Source organism: Alligator sinensis, unplaced genomic scaffold (assembly GCF_000455745.1).
Source record: "Alligator sinensis unplaced genomic scaffold, ASM45574v1 scaffold685_1, whole genome shotgun sequence".
NCBI classification, from domain to species: domain Eukaryota; kingdom Metazoa; phylum Chordata; order Crocodylia; family Alligatoridae; genus Alligator; species Alligator sinensis.
Window position 1 is genome coordinate 996644 of NW_005842336.1, and position 19473 is coordinate 1016116.

Consider the following 19473-nt stretch of genomic DNA (forward strand, 5'->3'; position numbering starts at 1 on the left):
TTCTCTCCAGCTGTTAAGGAATGAGTTTTAGATTGTTAGATTGCTACTTAAAAAAAGTGACATTTTAGTGAAAGAAAGCTCCCTCTCCCCACTCAGATTAACTACATTCTCAAGGAGATGTCATCCAGATTTTTCAACCAGCTAAATGCTGACGTCGGAAGGGGTGACTACTATAATCATGTAATCTGTCCTGTATAACATGAGCCATAGATTTCAATCAGCAGTTCCTACAGTTTGCCCAAAAAACTAGTAGCTGAATGTATCTTAGAAAAGCACACAGTTGTGATATAAACACTCCAAGTGGTGAAGCCTATTTCAATAGTAAGTCATCCTTACTATCTAAAAATGTTATCACCGTGGCAGTACCAAAAGAGAGAGCAATAGAGGTTAAGACGTTTAGCTCTCAGAAACGCAGATGATTCCAATTGTTTACAGTACAAAAAATTTATTTTTGTTAGGATAATTTAAAGTTTAAAACTGAAGTAGACATATTCATTTTACAAACAAGATATTCTTCCATAAGTAGGACCATTAAAAACAGTAAACAAAAAAGCTATCTTTACAAAAAGCTCTGTGCATAGCAACTTCATACTGTATATAATAACTGACAAAGCAAAAAAACAAAACAAAACTATACAGTTGGGAGAAATAAATGTAAATTTACAAGAGGGAGAGAATGGTCTTTAAAAAGCCCATGCATATTGAAAATGTGCAAAGAAATAGGGAAAATAAGATGCTATATCAAGATAAATAATGGAATAAATCATATTCTTTTAAAATCATGATAACATTTGTAATTGCCTATCACAACACTCTTTAATTCTAGTGGCAAAAAGGAAACTTGATAGGGAGTTGTTAAACAGCAATAATTAAAGAGGGACAGATGTATTATGATTTTTTAAAAATCCTTACACACAAATTTGTACACTATTTTTGTGGGGTTTTTGTTTGCTTTCATTTTTTGCCACTGCAAATTCTTATTTCATTGTCAACATTTTCTTGGTGATTGTTTGTATTTATGTGCATGTTTTCTCTGTAAAGCTACCAGCGAGTTCTGTGTTCACCTTGATTGCAATGCTTTGCATGCATGAGCAAAATTCACACCTAAATCATTCCTATGTTTTTGTTATATTTGTTCAGCTGAGATCAAACCAAGAAGTCCTTTTTTATTTGTGTACATCTTATTAAGTAGCTCTATTAATGTCTCTTCCTGTAAGTACTCAAACTAGTCTTTTAGGAAGGTTTTCAGTTTGATTCCAAAGCAGACTCTTGGCTCTTCCAATCAAGTGACTAGGTAGACCTCATATAAATATGTATTTTTTATATATGTCAAAGGAAAATTTCAGAAGCATTTGCTTTAAGTGACCCAATTCTTCTTGAGTCTTCCTGAGAATTTAAATCAATTTTCTATGCATCTAAGCTTTAATGTTTATCAACCTACAGGCTAAATTTTTAGCAAAATACTTCTAATGAAAAATCAAGACATTTTTAATTTTAATGGTAATGTTGGCATGATGTTGTAGCCATAACTAATCAGTTTCTTTGATACTACTGGGTTATTTCAACAAGAAAAGTTAGTGATGTTCGCCTGCAGACTGTGGTCTTGCAGTGCTGTTTTTTAGATGCAGAGAGGTTTGTCTGCTAGAGACTAAACTAACATTTATAAAGTCCCACACAGGACACCAAGCAACTTTCAGTCACTAATTACCCTGGAATGATTTGATTAATTGATTTTAAAAAAAGCTTTATATTCTCTTTCTAATCCACTCCCTCAAAGTGTTAATAAATTACCTTAGTATTGCAAAACTGTCACATCTACTATTCAGAGTCCAGTATGGACTTGCTCATCTTCTATCACATTGAATGATCACAGAAAACACTATTATGCTACTTGCCCATCAAGCAAAATTACTGGGTGAATGGGCAAATAGAATTTGGGGTGTTGCTTTGTATTAAGGGTTTATAAATAGTTAAATAATGATTGTTACAAGCATGAATAGTATATATTACAGATAACTGTAAGTAGAATGGATCAAGTTTTTTTCCAATAAAAATGGCTTTTCAATTAAAAGGAAATATTGGGTTTTTCCTTCAGAAAACTGCACATTTTTCATTTGTTTGTTTCTGGCCTCCAAACTCCCTGGTTCATCTTCCCACTTTGAAACAGGAAATGGAAAATGGAAAAAAACTGTAAAATTTTGGTTCCTCATTTTCATTGACATGCACAAAATTTCAAACAAAACAAATTTTTGTTTCTATGGAACTCTTCATGGAAAATACTTACCTTACCATTTTTTACCAGTTTCTGATGCAGGCATATCAGCAATGTTATAGATACCTTACTGGATTGTAAATATAAGTATGTATCTGTTTATCATGCATTAACTCATTATGAATACACCCTTAATATAAAGTGTGACCAAACTTTCTAAATCTGCCCTATCTTCATGGAAAACAATTGGCTAGAGAACCCTTCCTCCCAATTCATGTTGATATTTGAAAAATTATCTCAGTACCATGTGTCAGTCTGGTTTGTTCAAAACCCAGGATGCTAGTCATTTACTGATAGGTTCTTTGAAACTACCCACCTTTTCGCAGTACCTGAAAACCTAAACTGAAACAAAAGGTGGAGGAAAAATAAACGTGGATAAAATTCATACATTAACTGTTAACTTGTATATACCATAATGTGTTTAAAAGTTTGTGATGACTTAATCAGAAAGAATCCTATACATCCTTGCACATGATTCAATAAGAGGTGGGGGACAGAAGTGAGGAGCAACTGCAGCAATAATAGTACGTCTCTTAAACTTGTCACTACATTTTTGCATCATTTTTTCTTCATTGTACAACAGGAGGAAAAAGTCCAAAAAAGTCTTAATTTCTACCTCTACATACAATAAGTTACAAGTTTATTTATTTAAATAATTGTAAAACATCTTACATTTTAAAGAGGTTAAACTATAAGCAAACACACACATACACCAAAGTTCCGTCATTCATCTCAGTTTGTCCTAGATATTCTTCCATGCTGGTACCCTGTTTTGTTGGTTTTCTTTTTCTGCATAAACTAAATTTGTATCTGAAAGGCTCCATAGAAAATAGAAACTTCAACTTTTTTTTCCTACAAAGTAAAACAAATAGTATCCAAAATATCAAGCTTGAATTGTTTGCCAATTTCTTTCTCCTTTTCAATATTTTACAAATGTTAGGAAGGTTTCATGTTCGTCAAGAAAGACCTTGTACTTTTAACCCCATTTTCCCAACTGTCACTCGTTCTGGCTCTTGGCTGATTCCTTGTTCATGATGCTTTAGGAGTTAACGTGGCTATGTAAGATATCTGGAACATGTAAAAGATGCAGACTTGTATCTTGTCCAATCTTAAAAAACTGGGGGAGGTGGTGTTTCTGGGCATGTCCCCCCCTTCCCTCCCCCCAAAAAGCTTGTAGTGCTATATGTTTTTCTTTTTCAGTGGTCCATCACAATAAGTAGTTTTGTGCTGTAAAAGAAAAATGAGAGAGGGAGGGGAAAAAAGAGGGGAAATTCTCCTCTTCTTTACATCGGGGGAACGACAAGACCAGTCATGGCTGAAAACAAAGATTGACAAGGTTGAGATTTTGGCAAGTATTTTACAGAAGCAAAACAAAGGGCTGTATATTAACAGGAAAATTGAATGAGGCCTCTCCTCCCATCTGAGATCAGCCTTCCCTTTGGCAATGTTTTATAGAAAAGTGGTACAAGGGAAGATGTTACTGCACTTTCGGTTCCTATTTAGCACTTAGAAAAGAGGAGCTAGCAACCTTAAAGCAACTAGCTTGCCAGTTTATTCTAAACTTGCTGTCAAGTTATTGCTCTCTGATAGTACTGTATTGGTTAAGTAAGTGATTTCAGTACAGTTCAGTCAGGACTCAAGTTTTCAGAAGTGATAATTTTGAGTGCTTAATCTGAGATGTTTTCTAGATCAATTTTTCAGATGCTGGGTCTTTGGCATTCTTTGAAAATCAGTCTCCTCTAGGGCTTCTCAAGTTGGCCTTGCAGAATCACTGTTCATTTTTGAAAATTTGAGCTGAGGTTTATAAACAGACCATCACTGCTGGGTCTTCTGGTAAACAATCACAGCAGAGGGGCCAAAAATTAACTGGACATAAACACTCAGAACGGGGCTCTTACTTGTTGGCAGTGTGCAAGTTAGAGGGCTTTCTTCTCCAGGCCTGTCAATCCAGAACCTTCTATCTGCACCAAATTACATAATAAGAATACCTCCCCCCCACCCCCTAAGCTCTCATGAGAGAATGTTTTCCTGCCTTGACCTTGTTAATTATTAATTTTGAATTAGTACTGTAGAAAAATTTTACTTGTTAAAAATAAGGTTTATTTTTATGGGCATCTACTTAAGATTTGATTTAATTTGATTTTTGTTTTTTTTTAAGGAATATTGGCACTGTAGTACTGAAGTCATCACTTCCTTGTCTACTTATGATATATTTGGGAATGGTCCTACTTTTGAGCAGGGGATTATACTAGATGACCTCCTGGGCTAAGTACAGACATTCAAAAAGCCTGAGCCTGAATAGATTCAGTCTTTGCAGGCTAGTCTAACCTGCATAGATTGAACCAATTTGTAAATGAATAGACATTCACTTTTGACTCTGGAAATGCAGCCACATGCCTGCAGTGGCTCAGGCTAGAAGCCAGGGGTGCTGGAACGAGCCCTCCTTTCCCTTTGGCAGCAGCAGCAAGGCTGGAGCGAAGGTGAGCTGGGGGTGGGGGGCGGCATGGCCACATCCTGGCAGGTGGTTGAGTATGGTTGGGGAGGGGTTTAAACCCCCATCCCGGCCTGCAGGGACCCCAGCCAGGGTGTGCCTGGAGGGGGAAGGGGGAAGCAGCCCTTGCTAGGTTTGGGTGTGCCCAGACACCAGCCCGGACAGCACCACAGGCAAAGGGGGAGAGGGAGGATTACGCCACCCTGTCTCCCCTCTCTCCCCCCGGCACGGGGGCCCAGCGACTGTCTGGCTGGGGTCCCCATGCTGGTGGGAGAGAGGGGAGACAGGGGGTTTAATCCCTTCCCTCCCCCACTTCACCTTAGGCAGCTGCCCAGGCAGGCTGTGGCCACTCGCCCCACCACTAGAGTGGTGAGAAGGGGGGAAAGCTGGGCAGACCTGAGCTGAGGTCCTGTGGGTGAGAGAGAGAAGCAGGTAGTGGGGGTGTAATCCCCCTCCCTCCCCCTGAGCCTGCTGGCCCATGCCCCCTCCACCCCCTCCACTCCAGTGGTGAAAAGTCTGGCAAGGGCTGCTCCACCCCCGCCAGGCAGACCTGGCTGTGCCAGTTGGGTTTCCTACCCCCACCCCCTTGTCAGCCAGCCCTCACTGCTTAGGGTAGAGGGCAAAGGGGCAAGGCCAATCCTGCTCTGCTGGAGCAGAAAGCACAGCCCAGCCCAGGGCTGCAAAGCATGCTGGGGGACTCTGATTTAACTTGAATAAGAAAGGGGTCTGGGACAGAAGTTCCATAAACTGGTTTTACATTTTGAAACCAGTTTATATGCACTGAACTTCTGTTCTGTTACAAGTTTAAACCAGTTTCTGATCACTTAAACCAGCTTATGTGTAGCTTCTGTCCCTAGCCCTGAGGTCTCTTCCAACCCTAATTTTCTATGATTCTGTTTATAATGCTGTCCATCACCATGGTATTTGTGATGCATTTGTTTATGCATAGTCCTATGCATAAAATCAGTAAAATCCCTACTGGACTTCATAGACTCAATTACCACTTCTCCTTTTTGAAGGGGCAAAACTCTGCATAGGGTCCACCTGTTTTTCCCCTCAACCACTCTACCTTCAGCTTTCTTATCTATGGAAATGGTTATATAGTTACTGGGATGGATAACATGGAGGTAAATGGGAGTTTGCACATGAAGCTCTTTAGGCCTGGCCCTACAGTTACAAATCCCAGTTTATCTGACAATGACCAAAAGTTGATTTTGCTAATTTAGCTTCAGAAGCAGTATTGGACCAGCCTCCCTTTAATTTGATTTACATCATGTGTCTCTTTAGCTTTATCTACTACATTCCAGAACATTGGACATATGTCAGTTATTTATGAGGCACTTACAGTGGATTAAATTGCAGTTATATTTTTCATAATGGCAGCAGTATCATTTAAAACTGCCTCAAACTGGTACTGTCCCCAAAACTTTTGTTGGGTAACCTGAGTTTTGTTTCTATAACAGCTAGTGTGTCATCTTTTCAAAGCAGTGGAAGGTCCGAATCCAGCAAAAATCTATTCCCATTGAAAGCCATAAAATAACTCATGTACTTAAAGTTTGGGCATAGCAGGCCTCTTATTTCACCATAGTGTAAATAAATAAGTAAAAACTACAGGCAGGTTTTCAGCTGGCACACTTAAACTGACGGTGATGATCTCAACCAGCTGCACATGTGCTTTATAACTTGGATCATTTTGTTTAGTAGTGATGAGCTGGACAGAAACTGCTCTAATATGAGAGCAGAGTAACAAGAGGGAAGTGTAACTGACCACCTGAGATTAAACTGTCCACAAAGAGTAAAATGCCTTTATTTTAAAAAGGAAGAAGGACTGGGGTGTTGTTCTTGAAAAGGTTAAGAACTTCTTAGCATTTTTCATGCAAGGAGCTCATTTTCAAAACCTCAAGTGAAACAGGTACGTGGTGTTTTGTCCTATTATACAGGAAGGGAAACCAAGCCACTAAGGCTGCGTCTACATGAGCGTTGATTTTTGCTTCCCCGGGGACAAGAAGCAGCAGCACACCTTGTGCCACTGCTACTTGCCCCAGGGAATGCTCGTGCCATGCACATAATTGGGGCAGGGGAGGCTGGGGCCAGCAACTGTGCTGGCCCCAGCAGCCTTACCTGGGTGCTTCATGGAGCTGGAGCCATGGCACTCCTGCAGCTGGGAGCCTGGCTGGCAGCCAGCACATACCTCTGGCAGGCCAGGCTCCAGTTTTGGGCGGTGTGTGCTGCTACGACGTGCACTGCCCCGCTTTTTTAAAGTGCAGGTTTTTTGATCCTGGGATCTCCCAGGGTCAACCCTCCCCCTCCAAGCCTGCAAGATAACAGTGCTTGGAACACCTGTGTGTATGAAGGGTGGCACTGCAGACAGGTGGGCAGCACTGCATACCACACGTCTGCGCTCATCTGGATGCGGCCTAACAGGTGAAGGGACAACTTCTGATAGTGCCACTCCTTACCCAAAAGAAGGCAGCAGTAACCACTGTCCTGTGAGCTTCTGAAGAATGTTCTTTCATAACCTGTCAATGATTCATTGGAACAGGAACCAAAAAAGCTAACCCCTGTGCATTAACTACAACCACCTTCTCTGCCTCTTCTGTGGAGGTGGGAAGGAACTGAACTTGCTTCATGAAGAAGCTGCACTAACTTACTATATTGTAAGAGTGATGTTGTAGCCATGATAGTCCAGAAATTGTGTGGGAGGCAAAAATTTATCTTGTGTTAGACCAGCTGTGTACTTGGGATAAAGGTAGACAAGCTTTCAAATGCAAGACATTTTTCCTCAGGTGACCTGAGGTAGAATGTTTTGCATTTGAAAGCTTGTCTGACTGTATCCCAGCTACACATTTAGTTTAATAAAAGATACCATGCTAAGAAATCCTTGCTTCTTGCACTAATTTACTGGTTATGTTAAAATGGTGCAGCTGTTTAAAAGTGGAGGCTAAACTGATGTGTGTCCATACATACATTTTTTCCTGAGTTTCATTTCGACTCTGCCTCATATTCAGCTTAAGCCAGCTCCTCAGATGTACAAGTTCTACTTGAAAAGGTTATGTATGTGGTATTTATTCTTGGTAGAACTGTGAGCTCTTGCCAGTGGAGCTATGTTGGCTGTGGATGTGATTTTGTTTTTTCACACTGAACCAACAACCATGCCAGCAAAATTTAAGCAAAAACCAGGTTTTTAATATTTCTAAGTGGCCTGGAAGTGTTTTAAGGTGTTTCTTATATAAGATTTTTTTCCTTCCTCCCCCCAACTTCCCTTTGGGGCTGCACTGTCAAAAGCCTATTCCCTGCCTGTATCACTTTTTATTGAATGTTTGTGAGGTTTGGATTAAGGTCTTACACTGCTAGCAAAGCTGTAATTATTTTTGCCTGTATTACTATATATTGAATCGATGTAACTTTTCAATAAAGGTGGTTCAATGCAGGACACTCCCTGATGAGTTGGGAATATAGAAACCATAGCCATTATCCCTGAGGGTTTTTTTTTTCTTGGAGGGAAATGGAAAAAGAATTAGAGATGAGCCTTATTGTATTAACCTTGACAGCTTGCAATTATCAGCTGAAACACTTGATTAAAATTGTCACAAGGGTGGACAATTTTTTATATATAAATAATCAAATGCAGATAGCACCCAGATGTTATGGTGATAGGCACCTTTAATATGTGTAATTAATAACAACAATAAACACTGCAGCAGTGGCCCCTTAAAATTCTTTCCTGCCTTTCAAGAAGAACTCAATGGAATTAACCTAGTCAGCTAGGAAGAATTTTAAAGGGGCAGGATGTTGTTTTAACACTCTCACATTCACATTCTTACCCAGATTTTCAAAAGTGACAGCTTGCGATGATTCTGAGAGAGGTCTGATCTCTTGAGGGAATTTTCAGCAGTTTCGGAAAATCAGTTGTTTTAAGGTATATCTAATTGGACATCTGTAATCTCTACTTGTATTTGAAAATCTGTCCCAGTGTATGTATATAGAAATAGAAATATGTGTGCATCTGTGTGTGCATGTTCAAGGGGGTCCGCAATCAGGTGCATGTTATGTGTCTAACTCAGTTAAATCCGAGGACATTAGTAGCGCTCACCAATGAAAATCGGAGATATACTATACTTACAGAGGGCAGTAGACCAGCCCCTAGGAGTGGGAAGTGGGTGTTGACAGGATGAGCAGACAGGTAGAAGGGTTGATTGTGGCAAGGATGGATGAAGAGTGGTTGGACAGGTGCAGGGAGAAGATATTGGATATATGTGGAAAACGTGAGGAGCAGAAATGGGAAGATAGTTTAAGGTAGATAGGAACAGGATACATGTATAGGTAGGTATGAGGGGGGTTGGCTAAAAAGAGGGACAAATGGAAGCTGGGAGCCCTGACCACAGGCTCATCTGGCCCTTTCTAATTTTTGGCGTGGCAAAATTAATGTTCTTTTAGTGTAGAATTTGGGGGTCTTGTATGTATTGTCCATCTAAATATGCAACTTGTGTTTTTACCTGCTTGTTTGCTTGGAGAGTTCTCAGTAACTTGGTGGCCTATTGTGGCCACTGTAAAAACATCAGATCCTGACCGGCACAATCCTGGATCTACAAGTTCTCCAATTTTTCTTTTTCCTTTACTAGCACCATGTACCCTCACCTCTCTAATGTTTGTTGCCTTCTAGCAAAGCCCTTGGCTTTCACTTGGAGTTACTGGTAATGTAAGCTTATAAAGTTTAGGGATGTCAGCTTTAGCATCCTTGCTATGAAACAATAAAGTAGAATAAACAAATGTAATTTAAATAGGAATTAGAGTTGATATATTTTTAGGATCTAGTTAAACAGAATTAAATATATTTGGTGATAATATAATAGTCAGTTTGGGAAAATGCACTGGACAAATTACAATGTCTGCCTTAATAGGGAACATAAAAATAGAATTGATTTTTTTTTATTTTTATTTTTATTTTTTTTTACAGTTATAGAGGTGTGAGAATTGTGGGTAGAATTTTAGTTACATGTTGGTAGATGAGTGTAATCATAAAGATGTTTGGTGTTTTTTCATAAGTGCTGAGAAGATCTCCATTTTATTTGCAGTCAGTGGGAACTGCAGATGTTCAGCATTTCTGAAAATCAGCCCCCTTTTCCCTAAATAGATGTTGTTGAAATTTTTCAGTTAAAGGTTTCTTCAGTGACAAATGACCTTTCAAAAAATACTAATACTTACATTTTGAAAAATCTATTTCTATTAATGTGCCACTGAATGCAGGAAAAAGAAGGCTGCCTAGGGTTTTATAGTTTTTACTTTTTCAAATTTTCCTTTTGCCACTCTCACTTTGCAACATTCCTAAGTAACAAAGGCAGATGAGATGTTCTGACTGTCGCTCTGTAGCTGGCATTAGAATGGAGAGGTTCCAAGCTCCTAATCCTGTGCTATAACCAGAGGAATAATGCTACTGCAGAGACTATCTGAACTGAAAACTGGGTGCGACTGCAGTATGGGCAGATTTACATTACCTCTTTAACCTACCTTGCTGATACCACTGTGGAAGGCAGTCCTACCTTACTGATACCACTAGTGCCATGGCAGCACATGAGCTAACTTGTGCTCAGGGACCCAGGAAGGCCTTTATGTCCATGACTTCACTGCCCTTGGTACCTGACCTATCAAGATTATAATTAGTTCAGATATGTCTACACATGCTGCAAGCGTAGTATTAAAACTGCACTGCAGAGCAGTCTCACTTTTGTGCTGCAGAATGTTGTAGGAACTGTGTGGAGAATTAAGCCCCAAATCAATTAACTGGATATGTTTTGCAGGATGTATAAGAGAACAAGACTCTGGGATCTGAAGGCAGGATATTGGCTAGAATACTTGTACTGTCCTACATGACAGAGAGAGGGGCATTATGTGGCACTGCTATTGCAGGCTGCCTTCCAGCAATAGTCCTGTCATGGTGTGTATATTGACTTCTGCAAACATGAGGGGACTTGTTTTAATTTCACATGGACAGAAAATTGCTATCTTCCTCAAAATAAGATAAAGTAGGTCATGCTGGGGAGCAGAGAATGGAGTTGTAAGGTACCCAAAGTACAGTTGCCATGAAGACTGATATGCATGTCCAAACAAACTTTCATTTTTTGAGCAAAACTAAGGAAAGCACTTTTGGATTAGGGTTTTCAACAAAAGATCAACCTTTTTCATGGAGAGTTGATGCTTAAAGTTAAAAAAAAAAAAATGCATTTTTCTGAAAAGCTGTGTTGAAGGATAACTCTCACCTATCCCTCTGTCAGACTTAGGGTTCATTTACAAACACTGTCTTTGTCTACACTAGATAATAAGTAATAATTGTTTAACAAGTTTTATGAAACACCGCTTTTTTCTCAGTCTAAGAAAGAAGAAGTTGGCAGTGTCTACATGTAGAGGTATCCTATTTTAACTAAAGGTGTGCTTTTGAAGCTGCTTTACTTAAGCTATCATGAAATAAGAGTGCCCCCACTGTTTTTGCACGTTGTCAACTAAGAATCGATTTACCCTAAAACAAATACATAAAAAGCATGTTTATATATTTTAAATCAAGACTGTGTACCCGGGATGATCCTTTGACACTTGGAAAACTGATGAAGTTGACATCCCACTGAATGAAAGCTGAGCAATTATAGGAGGAGGAATTTATTTTGATTATTTAGCACTACTCTAAGCATTGTTAACAGCTATGTCTACACCACCCTTAGTAGAAAGGATATCTGAGATTTCCCTGTCATGTGGGAGTACTCAATATGCATCTTGACTGCCAAGAAGTTGGGGAAATTTTTTACTTGATGCTTCCTGTCATTCACATGCAAACAAAATGAAGTTTTATTTATATATATATATATATATATAAAATTGTAATTCATATCATAATTATATATATGATAAAAAGATTTCAGGCCCTCTTTAAAGATTATAAGGGAATGAGAAATCTGTTGCAAGTCCTCTTCAATATTTTTAAGGCCTTGTCTATGCTCAGAAATAGCCATGATTCAGACATCTGTGTAATATTTAAACATTTATATTATGGTAGTCCTTAGAAGCCTTTAGCTGGTTAGGATCTCCTTTGAGTTAATCATCACAAGGAGCTACATCAGTACTGAGCCCTAAGCACAGAAGTCTTTTGAAAGGTAGTTCTCAGTTGCCTTCCCCACCATTCTAGGCTCTTCAGGTAAGGACTGGCCTTCTTCAGCTTGTCTGTACAGCACAGTGGGATCACAACCTCCATTCATTTTGGTAAAGTTACTAGAACCAATAGTTTGGCTTTACTGTGTTTATCAAAGTGGCACCCATCCTTGAACATCCTCCTTAGAGAAGAGGATGTTTACCAGTGCACCTCTCCCAGTTGGTAAACTGGGACTATTTCCAAGTGTAGACAAGGCTTTAGTATCCTTTGAGGTCCTGAGGGTTAACTGAACATCTGACCTTCTGAGATGTGCCTGCCATTCCTTGTAACTGAACTTGCATTTTTATGTTGAGATGTGCTGAGCTGGCCAAAGGTAATCTGGGAAGTCAGTGACCCATGCTGTTCCAGCAGTTTCCAATTTTCTTGCTTTTCCCATCAGCTGCCTTACATCTGAGATGAGTTGATTAGGCATTTGTGTACTTATCACGCCGTCTTGCATCACGTCACATTATATCTTCCCTGTGCCTCTCTTAAACTGGATTGACATATAACATGGACTAAGCTCACAATTGTTCTGATCAGAATCACCTGCTATCAATTTGGGGGAGCACATAGAACTGAATTGTGTTCAGTGTGGACTGCTGCTTATTCACTACCTATCATGTCCTGTTATATAATAAGAATGTATAGCAGATGGTAGTTGAAAGTTGTAAGCAAGAACACATGGCACAGGACAGGGTTATCTGAGGGTATTCCACATGGCTTGGGTGTGTTGTACAACATGAATCTGAAAGCTAAGAGGCATGCTGAGTTTCCTGTCTAACTTAATTGCTTGAGTTACTGCATACTTTCTATATCTGCTTTATAAAATAATAATTTGCCTTCCCTTGCAAACTCTTTCTCCATACTAGAGGTTTTTAGTAAATATTTCCCACCAGTGCGAATTTTGGGGGTGTATATATTTTAAGTGTAAAATTATGCTCACACCAGAAGGTTGTAACCCTTCAGTTTTCTGGCCAATACAGTGAAATCGCATGTAGATCAGCCAGTTCTGAGAGGAGGTTGGCTATAGTACAAGATCAAGGCTTTGCAATGGAGATTAGCCATCTCTTGCTACTGCAGGGAAAACAGTAACAGTAACTCCATTCAGGAAGTTTCTTCGGGATCGCCCAGTTGACTTTTTAGCCACGTGTGTTTGTTGACACTATGAAAATGTTAGTTGGGGAATTAGACTGTGCGACTGGATCTTCAAAACCTGTTCTCCCCAGCTTGCATTAATTTAAGTACTTCAGTTAATAAAGGGAAAAAAATGAATCCCTCTACAGAAATAGTTAAATCAGTATGAAGACAATACACGAGGATTCGTAACAGGTTAAGTGTTAACATTCTGATTCTGAGAGGGGAGACGGCAAGTCTTCTATTGTGTAAGTCTCCTACTGATTTCTGAAAAGGTAACTGCTTAGTATCTGTGATAGTCCTTGTACATAAACAACTTGTGTCTAGACACACAAGTTGTACTGCTTTGACTGTACCACCACAGAGATGCAGTTGTGTTGGTATAAAGGTGCCTCATGGCCATTCCTCAAAACAAAGCTATACCCGCAAACCTATGGAAGGCACCTCTTTTTACTGGTTTAATTGCCCCAGGCAGAGATTTATACCTATTAATATTGTAATTATTCATTGGGACTTAGCATTATCTGTAGACATTTGGTGATATTACTAGTTACTAGTAATATTACTAGTTATTTATCAATATCCATCAGGATATCTGTAACATCCATAGTTATCTACAGGAATCTGTTGCTGCCTAGGTATCCATCTCCTGGTAGCTATCCAGATCTGTAGACATCCATGTATGTGTTGCTATCTATAAGTGTCTATCAACATCCATAGTTGGGATCTTACTATCCTTTTATAACCATCATCAGTACTTTCTGGATCTGTCTATACACATCCATTGCTGCACCTTGGGTTTTCTCCTGCTTTGGAATCTAGCATCCTTTGGAATCTACAGCCATCCATTGGTACTTATCTCTATCCATTTAGCCATATTGATAATCTTTATATCTATAGCCATCTGTAGCCATCTCGCTCTTTATCTTTAACCCTTTCTCCCCTTTGGTATGTCCTGAGCTACAGCTATTACTAGCTCTCGCATCTTGTCTTCACCTTAACCAAAATGAAGCCAGAACATTTTATTATCTCACTGAAATTCACCTACTCCATCCTTGACCTGTACTCAAGGTACAAAACTTAAGCTAAGTTTTGTTTCCTGTTCTTTTTAAAAGATTATCATTTTTATCAACCCACTGAAGTTTGCTTCTTTCACAGTCACAACTTATGAAAGTCCCTGTGATCTTAATAGACCCAAATCAACAGGTGCAGTTTGTATGGCTTATTTTGCATGACTCTTGGTATGGCTGAATTCCTGGAGTCATGTTTTCTAGGATCTCATCAATCCTAAAGGAACTGGATCATTTCATAGGTCTTATAAAGGTTTTATTTTTATCAGGGGTTGGACTGTATTTACCAGGCTGTTAAGGGAAGGAATTTAGCACAGGTTTCCATTCTCATCTCACTATTCACATTTGGTTTGACCTTTAAAATGCCTGTGAATGCACTATAGGGCTTATGTCCTGCATGATCTTAAACCCTCCTGCAGGTTTCAAGAAATTATACAGAGCTGCATATGTAGGCAGGCTTTTTTTTAGTTTAAGAGTCCCTGCAGCCCAAGACTTGGCCATTACTTTCCAAAGGCATGAACCCAATGAGTAGGCCAGATCCTCAACCATTTCTCTCAAGAGGGAGGACACCTTTTCTCTCCTGTTGCAGAGATCAGGATGTGGACCCAGTGCCTGGATATCAGGGAAAACATCTTCACTGTTAGAACAGTGACGCAGTGGCATAGACTGAATAGGGAAGTTGTGGGCTTTCCATCATTGGAGTTATTCAAGAACAGGTTGGACAGCCACTGGTCAGGGATGATGTAGTTGTACAAAGATGCCTTTGTTCTGCTAATGGGTATTTCCCATGCTTCTGGACTTTGCTGGTTGTTGCATGCTCTTCCCCCCTGCTAACTTTTGTTGTGTGTCAGAGCTTTTTTTTTTCTTCTTTCTTTCCCCCCGCCCCCTAGAGGTATTGGTTGTTGGCTGCAACCAAGGCTGGGGATTTTGACTAGCATGTGCCAGTGCTCCTGCTGGGACTTAAAGGCTGAGGTTTCTGGCTAGAATGTCCTGCCTCTTCACTCAGGGTCAGGCCAGTTGCCATATTTGGGGTCAGGAAGAAATTTTATCTCATGGTCAGATTGGTATGGACTGTGGAGTTTTGTGCCTTCCTTTCTAGCATGGGGCATGTTCCTCTACCTGGGATCTCCTGAGAGTATATTAATAACCTTTTACAGAAGCAGGACATTGGCTGCTGTGGTCCCGCTGCTTTACCTATAGCGGATTAAGAGTGTTATATCTTGTGTTGTGTCCGGGTTGATGTTTTACTAAAAGGTTAGATTATGGATTTGTATAGGATGCTCTGGATGATTCTGCCTCAGGCAGGGAGTTGGACTAGATGACCTGAGTAAATCCCTCCCAGCCTTTGGCTCTGGATTTGGCTGTGCTCTTAAAATCAGTTTTCTCCATGTACTAGAGAAATGAAAAGATAGAGGCTTGCAGCAATCTACATTTGGTTTATTTGTCATAACAAACTAAAGAGTTTAAGTCCAGAACAATTATTTCACCTGTGATTTTATTCTCATGTCCTTCAAAAAAAAATACCCATCACTATTTTATCATCAGGATTCTCTATTTCACCCATCTCTATTTTATCATCTGGAATTCAGAATTCACTAATATACAAGTCATTAGCACAGTAGTAGTATATAAATCCTACTGTTATGTACAGGATGCAGTGGGCTGTGCACATGAAGGCTGAAAGTCAATTGTAAATGTCTTACCTCTAAACCCATTTCCATTGCCACTAGAGCAGGCAGGGGAAGGAGACCCTTGGGGTCTGATGACAGGAGCAAAGGCACTCTTCTGTTTGACAGCAGGGAAGACAGAGGAGGAGAATGGAAGGATGGAAGAAGTGCTAGAAGAGCCAACTGTTGGACTTGAAGACATTACTGCAAAATGAAAAAAGAGCAGTCCTTTTAAAAAATGAAATTAATAAGATCTCAGTAAAATTGCCCGAAATGTTTATATCCATTGTTTTCCAAGTTTTCTCCATCACTAAACCAGGCTCAACAATTACACAATGAAAGAAAATGCAATTGTATTTAAAGCATTTTGGGATATGGTTTACATAGACTAGTAATATTTAAGAGTTAAGAACAGTTTTCCCAAGATAAAATATTTTTTAATCTTCTGCTCTGATTAACTACAAACCTGGGCAATAATATTTTCGGAGGTGATCTAAAAAGGGGCAAAAACTGTTGCTATGAGAACTGCAGAAAATAATGCTTTTATACTTGCAATAGCAAGACCAAATGAAGGGACACAGTGGAAAGAACAGCAAAATGAGACTAAATTTGTCATTTAGACTGGAGAGAGTAGGACTGATCAAACTAACTACAACCTATAAATAGGTTTGCAGAAATGTCCATATTACCTCAAGGATATAAAATTAATTTTAGATTTGATTCTGAACTCAAACCTAAAAACAGTAACAAAATATTTCATTTTCTTTACTCTTTTCCTAGTGGAAAAAGAGGAGTCATACATACCTAATACAGATTTAATCCCCCCCACATCCAGAAACACTCCCTTACCAGCAGTAGAGGGAAAAAAACAAACAACCCTATATGCAGTATTATTTTTAAACATGTAATTTGAAGCACCTGTTTCATTTTCATCAAGAAAAATAACCTTAATGGGAATTATATACTTCTAGAAAACAAGACAGGAAAAACAAAATCACAGTTCATGTGAGCTGGAGTTTGAAACCAGAAAACTCAGGCTTTAAATGAATTTTAGGCTGAAATGGCTGTAGCCATAGCTATAGGGCTATCCTGTGCCCAATGAAGTCAATGGCAGAACTGCCACTGACTAAAACTGGACAAGCAGTGGACCCTGTATCCACGTTTGTGTGTTACTTCTTGCCTTACATCACTGCAGCAGATTTCAGAGCCAGAAAGAAGCATCAGGATCATCTAGTTTGATCATCATAATATAGAGCATAGAATCTGACTCTGTTGGAATAGATCTAGGACATGTGCTTTAATAAAAAAAAGGAATGCTTTGCACTCTAGCTACTTTCAGTGAAGGCACTCAAAGCATTTTAGCCATAATCCTGCATCACTAAACTCAGTCTGAGCTATGAACCTGTCTTCAGTAAGAACAGAGCTGGGCCATAATTAAGCCTCACTGCATCACTACATAGTGTGTACAGATTGTCCTAATAATATTTTTTTTTACAGATGGGAGAAACTGAAACACAGAGTAGGGCAGTGACTTGCCCAAAGTCATGTCAGTAACAGAGTCACAAGTGGAATTAATTCGATCTTCCAGACTCTCTTTCAGCCGTTTGTTTCTCTCTCATAGCTCAGGCTATCAAAATCTTTAGGAACTTGGTCTCCCTTGAGGTCTCAGTTACTGCTAATTCAATTCACATAACACTTCCATGGGAATTATATGATTTTAGGCATCTTTTACATGGAATTCAGCATAGATTATCTGTTATGATGATGATTACTCGCTCAGTCTTCTAAAAGGTCAGTGTAGCTGCAGATTGGGAAAGACCAAAATGAAAAATTAAGCAGATCAAGAAATTCACATGAATTCAGAGATTAAAGGAAACATTGTCCTTGCTCACAGCTTTAGATTTGGAGCATACTCTTCATCTATTCTTTTTCAAAGAGGGAATATTTTCTTTAGCTAAACAGCATGTCAGCATTTCATTATAAGGCTCTTTGGTCAGCTGCTTATTACTTATTTTGAAATATGGTGAGTACATAGACAATAGAAGCAGCAAGTTTCAGATCCTTTTTTATTTTATGAGGTTCACTTGTGCTTTAAAACAATTGCAGACTCATTGCAGATAACACCTGAAGATTCATTGTAGTTTACCATTACTCATAATTTCATTGTATTTGTGTATTACAACATGCAGTTAGTAGTTGCAAGTGTCTGAGTCTTAAAACACTTGGCATTTAAAGATCACTGGGATTATTTGTGACTACACTGAAACATCTCAGGCAAGTAAACACCAGGGAGAAAGAGGACAATGTTGGCATAATAAACAATTGGGCTGAAATGAGAGAAGGTTTCTATAATCAAAGGAGTAAAGTTCTAGAATACTCTGCCAAGAGGAGGGAGGGAGAAAAACAAATTGAAATAATTTTAAATTAAGAGTTTGATAAATTTGAACAGAGTAGCATGTAGTAGTAGGGGACTGAACTCTCACCTAGGAGGTCTGTTCTTGTCCTATGGTCATGTGATGAAGGATTTTGGGGTCAAGTCCTAAAGACACAGCTATAGGCACAAGTCAAGGCCATTACGTGCAACAGGTTGGGCTGGGTTTGGGGGTTTTTTTTGTCTCCCAGAAAAAGTAAATGTAGCACTGGCATCACAGCCCTAGGGACTGAAATGCTCTTTCTATAAGTGGATGATTATTACAAAAAAGAGAAAAATGGAAGTTTCTCCAACCTCAATCCAGTCTGGAAGAAACTACCTTGAGGGATGAGAGGGGTAGTTTAGCTTCCACAACCCATCCAATTTTCAGAATTTAATAACAAATGAGCTGGGCTTTTCCAAAGAAGCATCTTACCTCTTTAGGTACAACTCCAATCTAAGTTAATGTGATTTAGGTGAATACCTCTATTAGGTTCGTTCGAAAGTCCTAGCCAAACAACCTAGAGGGCCATGTAAAAATTTAATATACTCCTAAAAAAATTACTCCAATAACCAAAGGAAAATGATGATTTATTGGTGTCTTAGAACCACTTCACAGAACACCACAGCAAAGATATAAGATGTTATAGGATCATTTTAAAAATGACTACAGAAAAATAATCTTGTTCTATAAAACTTTTCCAGAAGCAAACCCTATGTCTCTGTTGAGACTACCTGCAAAGGCATTATTCTTTCGATGGCTTTGGGATAGGGAAACCATAACATAGCACAGGAATCAAATAGGACTAATAAAGGTTTTTAAAGAATTTGAGATCCTTAGCTGAAAGAAATCAGAAGCAGAAACTTTGAAATGGCATTTTAACCTAAGCAAAAAACAAAATCTAATATAAAAATGCTTACTTCCATAGGGCGATCCTGTTGGAGAGCCATTAATGAATCCAGGTGAGCCTGGAACACCCAGGTTAGACATGGGAACATTGCTGTAGCCATTCATGCTATTACTGGAAGTGCTATAATTAGACTGCTGAGGTGTTGAACTGGATGAGTAACCTCGAGGTGAGATGCTGCTTGTATTACGAATGTAACCTGATAAACAAAAACAATTCACCGTGAGTCAACAAATATGGTTGAACTATTTTCTGCATTTCCCTGTCTCAAAGAAATCTCTTAAAGGCTGTGTCCAAACGAGCGTGGACGTTAGGTTCCCCAGGGACAACTAGCGGTGGCA

The 19473-nt window shown here is 39.2% G+C and overlaps 1 protein-coding gene across 3 annotated transcripts in view; it reads right to left on the reverse strand.

The window, feature by feature from the left end:
* Window positions 1-463: 463 nt before the first annotated feature.
* The window catches only part of EBF2 (early B cell factor 2), a 238991-nt gene continuing 219981 nt past the window's right edge, over window positions 464-19473 (reverse strand). For all 3 annotated transcript variants that reach the window (XM_025210136.1, XM_025210135.1, XM_006028712.3), the window contains 3 exons: window positions 19146-19331; window positions 15851-16018; window positions 464-3587 (listed from right to left, as the gene is read on the reverse strand). In XM_025210136.1, the coding sequence (XP_025065921.1) occupies window positions 3556-3587; window positions 15851-16018; window positions 19146-19331 (386 nt within the window). In that variant the 3' untranslated portion in view covers window positions 464-3555. The remainder of the gene's footprint in view (window positions 3588-15850; window positions 16019-19145; window positions 19332-19473) is intronic.